At 27.3% G+C, this 10,033-nt stretch overlaps 2 protein-coding genes across 3 annotated transcripts; one reads left to right on the forward strand and one right to left on the reverse strand.

Annotated features, from left to right (window-relative positions):
* The first annotated feature begins 2,305 nt into the window (after positions 1–2,305).
* Positions 2,306–3,214, forward strand: LOC123260550 (copper transport protein ATOX1). Its single transcript, XM_044721705.1, has 3 exons — positions 2,306–2,508; positions 2,613–2,688; positions 2,852–3,214. The coding sequence occupies exons 1-3, from the start codon at positions 2,497–2,499 to the stop codon at positions 2,980–2,982; spliced, it is 219 nt and encodes a 72-aa protein (XP_044577640.1). The 5' UTR covers positions 2,306–2,496; the 3' UTR covers positions 2,983–3,214.
* Positions 3,215–5,290: 2,076 nt separating this feature from the next.
* LOC123261253 (POC1 centriolar protein homolog A-like) lies at positions 5,291–8,738 on the reverse strand. Of its 2 annotated transcripts, none has more exons than XM_044722816.1 (5): positions 8,392–8,738; positions 7,970–8,328; positions 7,390–7,600; positions 5,871–6,070; positions 5,291–5,794 (listed from the first exon to the last, which is right to left on the reverse strand). In XM_044722816.1, the coding sequence occupies exons 2-5, from the start codon at positions 8,315–8,317 to the stop codon at positions 5,486–5,488; spliced, it is 1,068 nt and encodes a 355-aa protein (XP_044578751.1). In that variant the 5' UTR covers positions 8,318–8,328; positions 8,392–8,738; the 3' UTR covers positions 5,291–5,485. The 2 variants fall into 2 exon arrangements, with proteins under 2 accessions (XP_044578751.1, XP_044578752.1); XM_044722817.1 differs by having other exon boundaries at positions 7,970–8,325; positions 8,387–8,738.
* Positions 8,739–10,033: the final 1,295 nt, after the last annotated feature.

Genomic DNA, 10,033 nt, shown 5'->3' on the forward strand with positions numbered 1-10,033 from the left:
TGACTCACTACGACCGTTGTACTGTTGTAGCCGAAACCAATACACTAGACCTCTCTCTCACTTTATTACTTCTTAACTTTACTCTACTCTGTTTCTGTTATATTACATCAGCACACTAACACTCCTGGAGAATAATGTTAAGCTGGTATCCGAATAGCACCAGCTGTGTCCGTATCCGTGTCCAGGTACGCTCTGTCAAGTTATTACACTTATACTTGCCTCTACTAGCTCTCCTATACTTAGTCCAGGGCTTGTAGGTACAGCTGATTGGTGCATTACATGTCTAGGTGCCCAGGTGTTGGATTTTACGCACGAGCCACCACGGACCGTTGACTTGGTTCTGTAGGTACTATCACGTGTCAAAACACCGGTCTTTTACCTTTTCCTGGCTCCGGGTAACGGGCCTTTTTTTCTCCCGGGCTGGAGGTTATTTTTTAAATTTTGTTAATAATAAATAATAATTAAAATAAAGTTACCCGACATCTAAAAATTTTTATGATTTTTTTTATCAATAAATTATTACAAAAAATTTTTAAAAAAATTTTCATTTGTTGAAAACTTCAAAAACTAGATGACACTGAAGTTAGAAGACGTGTAAAAATTTTTGATTTTTTTTATTAATTAAATTACAACTAAAAAGATATTTCTAAAAAATTTCACTTATAGTTTTTCAAGTTTTTTACATGTGACAATTTTTTTTTTAATTGTTCAATCGTAATTTTTTCAATAAAAAATTTCTAAAAATTTTGAAATGTCGCTTAACTTCATTTTCATAAAACTAGCCATAATTTATAACGCGTAGCCAAACGATCCGGGTTCGAGTCCCGGTCTGGGCTGTCTGAATTATTTTTTCGGTTACCGAAAAATTCCTACTGAGTAAAGTCCCTCCTCCCCCCTTTATCCTTTATTTCCCCATTCCCCAAATTTGTCTTTAATGACAAATTTAGCTATAAACTTCAAAAACTAGCCATAATTTATAGCTAAATTTGTCATTAAAGACAAATTTGGGAACTGGGGAAATAAAGGATAAAGGGGGGAGGAGGGACCTTACTCAGTAGGAATTTTTTCGGTAACCGAAAAAAAATAATTTATTAATTAAGTGCAATTTTTTAAAAATATTTTTTAGTTACAATTTAATAAGTTAAGCAAAATAAAAAAATAAAAAATGTCGGCATGATACTAAAGTTAGCCGACGTTTTTAATTATTTGATTTTTTTTTAATAATTAGATTAAAACGAAAAAATATTTTTAAAAAATTTCACTTATAGTTTTTCAAGTTTTTTACAAGTGACATTTTTTTTTTTAATTTTTTTGTAATAATTTTTTCAATAAAAAAAATATTCTAAAAATTTTTAAATGTCGGCTAACTTTATTATTATTAAATAATACTGAAGTCAGCTGACATCTGATGATTTTTAGGATTTTTTTAAACAAATAAATTATTAAAATAATACTTTTCTAAAAAATTCCACTTGTAGATGTCAAAAAAATATATTGTTGCCTTTTTTTTAATAATAATTTATATGGAAATGAAGTTAGCCGACATTTCAAAATTTTTGTAAATTTTTTATTAAAAAAATTTCAATTAAACAATTAAAAAAAAATTCACATGTAAAAAATTTGAAAAACTATAAGTGCAATTTTTTAGAAATATCTTTTTAGTTGTAATTTAATTAATAAAAAAAAATCAAAAATTTTTAGGCGTCTGCTAACTTCAGTGTCAATAATTTATTTGTTGTAAAAATCCAAAAAATTATCAGCTAACTTTAGCTTGATACTTATAATTAAAGGGTTTTTTTATTTACTGCTCTTACCTGCGTTATTGCGCTACAGGAATATCAAACTTCTGGATAATTAATTTTTTTTTATTTCATTTGACAGATAAATTATTCAAAGTAATTTTTTATAAATAATTCTTCACCTAAAAAATAAAAAACAAAAATTTTATTAATAAAACTGAAGTTAGCTGTCAGTTGTGATTTTTTTAAATTTTTATAACATAAATTACAATAATAAAAATATTTAAAAAATTTTTTACAAATAATTTGGTTTTAATTTTGACATTTAGAATTTTCTAATTAAATTTTTTTATCATAATTGTTCTAAAATAATAAAAAAAAATGTTTTAATGTTAATTATTTATCAATATTATTTTTAATTTAATAAATTGAAGGTTATTGTAATTTTATAACACAAAAATTAAAAAAATTGACAGCTGAGAGCTAACTTCAGTATCGTGTAATTTTAAATGAAAAATTAATACGCGGTTTATAAAAAGGTGGCGCCACTTACTGAAATCACGTGATGTAAATAAAATATTTGTTGATTGTCTTGTGAATGCTTGACACGATTAAACGATTCTTATCTTATCCAAATAGAATAGTAAAATAAATTTCTCTCGCATATTAAAGCCAACTGGACCCGAAAGTGATCTGAGATCAGGAACCAGAAGAGGTGATTGCTCGCTGCTGACGTGTCTGCAATAGAATTTTCGATATGGCGTCAAAGGTGAGTCAGTTTTTAAAATTTAAAACCTATAAAAAATATCCCAAGTGTCAATGAACTATTTATTTAGTATTTATTATTTTAATTAAATTTAAATTGGTAATTAGGTTAATGAATTTACGGTGGAAATGACTTGTGAGGGCTGCTCTAATGCTGTTGAGCGGGTACTGAAGAGAAAAGAAGGTATTTTTTTTAATTAATAATTAATACAAGTGAAATTTTTTCTTTTAATTTTAAAAAAATAATTTTTTAATCAAATAAATTATAAAAATTTTAATATGTCGGCTAATTTAATTTTCATGATTAATTTACATTTTTTTATTGATCATTATTTATTTAATTATAGGTATTGAGTCTTTCAATGTTGATTTACCGGGGAAAAAAGTTTTCGTGACTTCTGAACTGCCGTCTGATGAAATTCTGGAGTGTCTCAAAAAAACTGGCAAGACTGTAACTTTTGTCGGGGTAAAAAATTAAATTAATTATCAATTTCCCATCAATAAAAAAATTAAAGTCTCTAAATAATTTACAAACCCAAGACAATATATTAATTACATTAAAAAATACTTAAGTATTAAAATTGATGCTACAGTCCGAGTACAAGACTTATTTTAAACGTTAATTTAATAAGATTTTTTAATTATCTGGTGGCTATGTTTAAAATTATCAAATTGTTATAAAAAGGTTTAAATAAATAATTTTAAATATACAAATCTGACTTTTTATGATTGAATAACTACTGTGCTTATCGTTAATTAAACACAATAAAATATTAAAAAATTATCAAAATACTTTATTTAAAAAAAAAATTCATATTTATTTTTTAATAAATTAATTAATAAAAATTTTTTAAGTCATTATATATTGATTGTTTTATGAGATGGGACTGTCATATTAAGGAAGTTTGTAAAAAAACTAGATACTTAAATTATGTACTGTACAGCTTATCTGCAATCTTAGATCCTAAATCATTAAAAATCATTTATCAAGCTCTATTTGAATGTATAATTGGATACGGCATTATTGCATGGGGGAGCTAACGATACTGCTCTAGAACCACTTAGATCTACAATAAAATCTATAAAAAACAGAACCAAGATGTCGCACACGGCAAATATCACCAGTAATTTTGTTATCTCCTCTATTGTAAAATACTATATAGAAATAATAAGTCTAATACTAGATACAAATTAATTACATTACCTAAAATATATCGCGTGACTAATGCAAAAAGGGTGCATAGCTACACGTTAGTAGGGATCCATGCTAAAAGGGCGCATAAAAAAATTTTTTTTTGTCATTCTTCTTGAAATCACTCGAAACACAAAGATCTGTAAAAAAAAAAATTCGAGTATCCTAAAGCTAAAAGGGTGTAACTCAAGACATGCGCCCTTTTAGCTTTTAGAAAAGTAGTGCCTAAAGCTAAAAGGGCACAAAAAAAATTTAAGTTTTTATAAAAAATTTTGATAAATTTGAAAAATTTCCTAACAGCCCGTCCCTACACGGAAAGAACAAGATTACACTGGGTATCATCCCAGATTATACTCAGTGATATCTGTGGTGAAAAAAAATTTCAGATAGTAGCTAGAAAAATCCAGATTATACTGCGTGATATCTGGATAATACTCATTGTAATCTGGATTATACTAACTACTATCTGAAATTTGTTTTTACTCAATATAATCCGGGATGATATCCAGTGTCATCTTGTTCTTTTCGCGTACGATTGCAGCTTTATATTTCTCTTCTAGACAAAGAAGAATTTTGAAAAAAACGCTCTGCTACGTAATAGATTTTTTAATTATTTATTTCGTCTAGCAGGGTGTTTTTTTCAAAATTCTCATTTTTTTAAAAGAAAAACATAAAACTTCAATAGCTTTATACTCATGAATGTACCGAGGATAGTACCGTTTCTCGAAGTGAGTGCGACGCGAGAAAAAGAGGGGATCGGCTGTTTTTAAGTACATAAACAATATTGGAAAAATAATAATTTTTAACTACTTTTATACAAGCAATGGATAATTAAATTAATCGAAAAATAATGGGATTGAAATAGTTTTCAAATAAAAAATAAATTAATACAATCACGCAGATTTTGCAATTTTTTAAAAATATTTTTAATTGTAATTTTAAAAGAGTGTATGTTGAGTTAGAATACGCCTCTTTCATGTAAATCTACCGTTTTTTTTTTATTTTTAGGCTAAAAATGAGCATTTTAATTAATTATTTAGAAAATAAATTTATAAGCCCTTTTAGCTTTAGGTCATGAAATTTTCAAATTCCTATAATTAGAGACATACGCCCTTTTAGCTTTAGGAAATCAATGCTTGATTTTTCGACGAAGAATATGTCAACTAGTTGATTGGTGATAAAAAAAAAAAATTATGCGCCCTTTTTGCATTAGTCACGCGATATAAAGAAATCAGTAAAAAGAATGCCTATTACAATGCTATCAAATATTTTAATGAGTTGCCACTTAGCTTAAAGAATCTAACAGGAAAGAAAAAATATATTAGAGAAAAGCTAACTGTCTGGTATAGGGAGGAAGGGATTTTTGCCTCGGGATAAACATAAATATTTTCACTTATATTTAGATTTACGTTTTGTTATTATTTTTTTTATTTTGTTATTATTTTTTATATCGTTCAATTTTTATATTTTAAAATTTATATTCATACCCTATATATTATATTTTATATTGTAACCAGTCCCATACACAGTTGACATTTCTCAACTCTATGGGACACGACTAAATCGTGTATTAATACTGGTAAATAAATTGAAATATTTAAATAAGATATTTTTTATTGATAAGTTGAGCAGGTATAAAATTATCAAATTGGTAAAAAAAATAATTGAAGAGTTTAAATAAATAATTTTAAATATAAAGCTTTGATTTTTGGATGATTAAAGTACTATGCCTTAATTAATCCCATGGTATTTTCGACGATCCAGATCCTCGACAGGTTTCTCGATAAAATTAACTCACCAACAATTCATGCTTACTCTCTCTGTCTTTGTTCTTCAACAACTCATCAGAGCCTTCAGTCTCATCTCCAAACTGCAGAGACTTCAATTCCTTTTCAATCTCCTCTGTTTCAACGGAGCTTCTTTTGATTTGAGATCTTCGAGTGTCATGCTGTTCCAAATTGGACTCCCAGATAAGCAGCTCCTTATCTCGACCTCCGGAGGCAAAGTACCTGCCATCAGGAGAAAATGATACTGAAGAAACACCACCTGTGTGTCCTTTGAGAGTGTAAATAGGTCTTCCTTCCAATATATCCAAGATCTGTTTGGTTTATAAATATTGTGGTGATTATTTTTGCGATACTACGATAATTATTGGAAAAAAAAAATAAAATTACCTTCATTGTTGAATCTTCGGAAGCAGTTATCATGAAATTACCATTAGGGTGGTAAGAAATTTTATTTACAACATCAGTATGTGCCTGGTAATACTGATGCAGCGAGCCAGTGCGAAGCTCGTATATTTTAACAGACCCATCGGTGTTAGCCGTACCAATGGCTCCTCCAGAAGGATGAAAGTCAACGTATGTTGCTGGTCCTGAAATAAATTACACAATTTATCATGACTTAGGTAACTTGTAAACTATAAATAAATAAAATTTTGTTTTATTAAATAATGACTTCTGTTAAATTGCACTGTACTTTCTAAACTATTGACGTTTTTAAAGATATAAGCTCATCCTGATGTTACACTCATCAAGAGCTTTCATTTGAGTACCCACATGCATTTTTGATATATTTTTCATATATACATATATATAAATATATGAAATATATAAAAAAATTGATGTGGGTACTCAAATGAAAGGTCTCGATGAGTGTATCATCGGGATGAGCTTATATCTTTAAAATTATCATTATTTGACAAGATACAATGTAATTTCTTCATTATTGATATTTTTTAAGATATAAGCTCATTTCGATGTTACACTCATTGAGACCTTTCATTTAAGTACCCACATGCATTTTTGATATATTTTTCATATATACATATATATAATATATATAAATATATGAAATATATGAAAAATTGATGTGGATACTCAAATGAAAGGTCTCGATGAGTGTATCATCGGGATGAGCTTATATCTTTAAAATTATCATTATTTGACAAGATACAATGTAATTTCTTCATTATTGACATTTTTTAAGATATAAGCTCATTTTGATGTTACACTCATCGAGACCTTTCATTTAAGTACCCACATGCATTTTTGATATATTTTTCATATATACATATATATAAATATATGAAATATATGAAAAATTGATGTGGGTACTCAAATGAAAGGTCTCGATGAGTGTATCATCGGAATGAGCTTATATCTTTAAAATTATCATTATTTGACAAGATACAATGTAATTTCTTCATTATTGATATTTTTTAAGATATAAGCTCATTTCGATGTTACACTCATCGAGACCTTTCATTTAAGTACCCACATGCATTTTTGATATATTTTTCATATATACATATATATAAATATATGAAAAATTGATGTGGGTACTCAAATGAAAGGTCTCGATGAGTGTATCATCGGGATGAGCTTATATCTTTAAAATTATCATTATTTGACAAGATAAAATGTAATTTCTTCATTATTGACATTTTTTAAGATATAAGCTCATTTCGATGTTACACTCATCGAGACCTTTCATTTAAGTACCCACATGCATTTTTGATATATTTTTCATATATACATATATATAAATATATGAAATATATGAAAAATTGATGTGGGTACTCAAATGAAAGGTCTCGATGAGTGTATCATCGGGATGAGCTTATATCTTTAAAAATCTCAATAGTTCACGAGATACAAAGTCATTAATTGTAACAAAAAAAATTTTAAGTACCTTTCAGCTCGGTGATTGTTCTGATACATTGACCAGCAGCTACATCCCATAATTTAATACTTTTGTCTTCACTACAAGAGACAATCAAACGACTGTCTGGTGAAAATCTGACACAGTGGACCCAGTGTGTGTGACCTACGTATGAAGTTAGGAATCTGCGCTGGTGGATTTTCCATAATTTGATCACCTTATCATTGGATGATGTTATCAGCTGCAATTAATTTAATGAATAAACAAATTGTCTATAGAAAAAAATATATGGTGGTGAATTTAAAAGATATCTGTCAATTTTTTAGATTTTTGTAACAATTAAATTATTATAAAAAAATTTTAATTGAAAAATTCCAAGTTTAGAGATTAAAAAAAATTACAAGTGCAAATTTTTTTAATAACGAATTTGCAATAACATTTATTTTTGATTTTTATAAAGAAATTTTAATTCAAAAATTTGACATCTAGAGATTAAAAAAAAATCACAAGTGTAAATTTTTTAAATATTTTTTTTGTAATAAAAATTTTTAAAAAATTGTCAGGTGTCAGCTGATTAGAGTATCTTAAAAATAAATACAAATAGAAATACCTCTTTTCCATCAGAAGAAAATTGAACCGAGCGTACCGCGCTGGTATGAGCTCTGAAACCCAAGGATTCTCCACGAACTTTGGGAACCCAGACCCTAACAGTCCTGTCCTGAGAAGCAGTTGCCACCAGTTCACCAGAGGGCGCGTAGTCTACGTCATTTATAGCCTCAGAATGCCCGACGTAGCGATTGCACCGGGAGTTGTTGTTGAAGTTGTAGACAATGAAAGACTTGTCCAAGCTACTCGTCGCGACCTTCAGTTCCTCGGGGTGAAACTTTACACTTGTTATGTCTTTCTTGTGTCCTATAAAATTTTTCAGCACTACCGGGTCGTCTTCCGTGCCCGACATTGTTTTTTTTTTATTTGGCTGTTACTAATTTACTTTATTTATCCGATTACCGGACGGCTAGACACCTCGTTTTTATTTTTCTAAATAATTACCGCGCGAAAGTTTGAGCTAACCTTACTTTTTACTTTGGAGTTTTTGGTTGCTATGTTAAGTTACTACAAACAAAATAATTAGTGTTTTATCAATCACCGGTGTATTTATTATAATTTATGAAGTAATGTGACACTTTGTTGGTTTAATAAACGTGAGTAAATTTTTTTTACTGAGAATTTGTTTCACGAGTTCATTCAATGGATATGACAGTTGGAATAATATTTTCAAACATGCGAATGCGACCACGCGTGAGGAGAAATGTATATTGTGTGTAAATAATAAGAAGGGGAAGGGGAATTCGAGCTCAGAGCTCTTGTAAATTTTAATAAATAATAGTTTAAAAAAACTAAAAACACGCTTTTTATAGAAAACCAAACTAAAAAATAGAAAATAAATTTAAATTAAGAATAGTGTTAAAAATTTCAATAAATATAAATTAATAATAGTGTAAATAAAAAAAATGTATTTTATTTTAAAAAAAGCGTGAGGTGCATGGTGTCAATAGTTATAAATATTTTATTGACAGATATGAGTAGAGTGATTATCATTTTGATAATATCTTAAAAAGCACCCCACGCTTTTTTAAAATAAAATACATTTTTTTTATTTACACTATTATTAATTTATATTTATTGAAATTTTTAACACTATTCTTAATTTAAATTTATTTTCTATTTTTAGTTTGGTTTTCTATAAAAGCGTGTTTTTAGTTTTTAAACTATTATTTATTTTTACTTTTTAGTTTGGTTTATTTATAAAAGCGTGATTTTTAGTTTTTAAACTATTATTTGTTGATTATCAAAAATATTCAGGCGCGTAAATTACCCACGGAGAGTTACATACTGACATACTGACATACTGACATACAAGTGAAGCTAATAAAAAATAATTATTTATAAATATTATAAATACGGGGAATCAGAGTTCGATTTCGGAGAGCGAGCCTGAGAAACGGCTACCAGAACCAAGGAAGGCCGCAGGCGCGCAGATTACCCACGGAGAGTTACTGACATACTGACAAACTGACATACAAGTGAAGCTAATATAAAGCGTGTAAAAATCTACTATAGGTAAGTAAATTTATATTTTTAATAGTTAAAAATTTTGTTTGATGGTGAAATTAATTAAAAAAAAAATAAATGACATTAAAATTAGCAGACATTTAACTATTTTTTAGTTTTTTTTTAACAAATAAATTAATAATAGAAAATTATTTTTTAAAAATTATATTGAATAATTTTTATGAAAATTAATTTAGCAGATATTTAATAATTTTAAGAATTTTTTTACAGTCACTCCGAAAAAAAAATAGATAATAAAAATTGACATGTAGAAATTTTAATAAATTAAAAATGCAATTTTTTAAAAATACAATTTTTTTCGTTAATTAAAATTGAAAAATTTTCAAGTGACTGCTAACTTTAATATCATATAATTTTATTTTTAATTTTCACGTGTGTAATTTTTCTAAATTTTTTTTTTTTTATTTTTTAATTAAATTTTTTATAATCTGAAGTCAGCAGAAATCTTATGATTTTTAAGATTTTTTTAAACAAATAAATTATAACAATAATACTTTTTTAAAAAATTCCACTTGTAAATGTCAAAACAATTTATTGTTGC

The sequence above is a fragment of the Cotesia glomerata genome, linkage group LG3 (assembly GCF_020080835.1).
Source record: "Cotesia glomerata isolate CgM1 linkage group LG3, MPM_Cglom_v2.3, whole genome shotgun sequence".
In the NCBI taxonomy this organism is placed as follows: Eukaryota; Metazoa; Arthropoda; class Insecta; order Hymenoptera; family Braconidae; genus Cotesia; species Cotesia glomerata.

Excerpts from the sequence above, each read along its gene's own strand:
- LOC123261253 (XM_044722816.1), bottom strand. The coding sequence starts at position 8,317 with ATGTCGGGCACGGAAGACGACCCGGTAGTGCTGAAAAATTTTATAGGA. Across the intron at positions 6,071-7,389 it reads AACAATCACCGAGCTGAAAG|GACCAGCAACATACGTTGAC; the intron begins GTACTTAAAATT and ends AATTTATTTCAG. Across the intron at positions 5,795-5,870 it reads CCGAAGATTCAACAATGAAG|ATCTTGGATATATTGGAAGG; the intron begins GTAATTTTATTT and ends TAAACCAAACAG.
- LOC123260550 (XM_044721705.1), top strand. Across the intron at positions 2,689-2,851 it reads GGTACTGAAGAGAAAAGAAG|GTATTGAGTCTTTCAATGTT; the intron begins GTATTTTTTTTA and ends ATTTAATTATAG.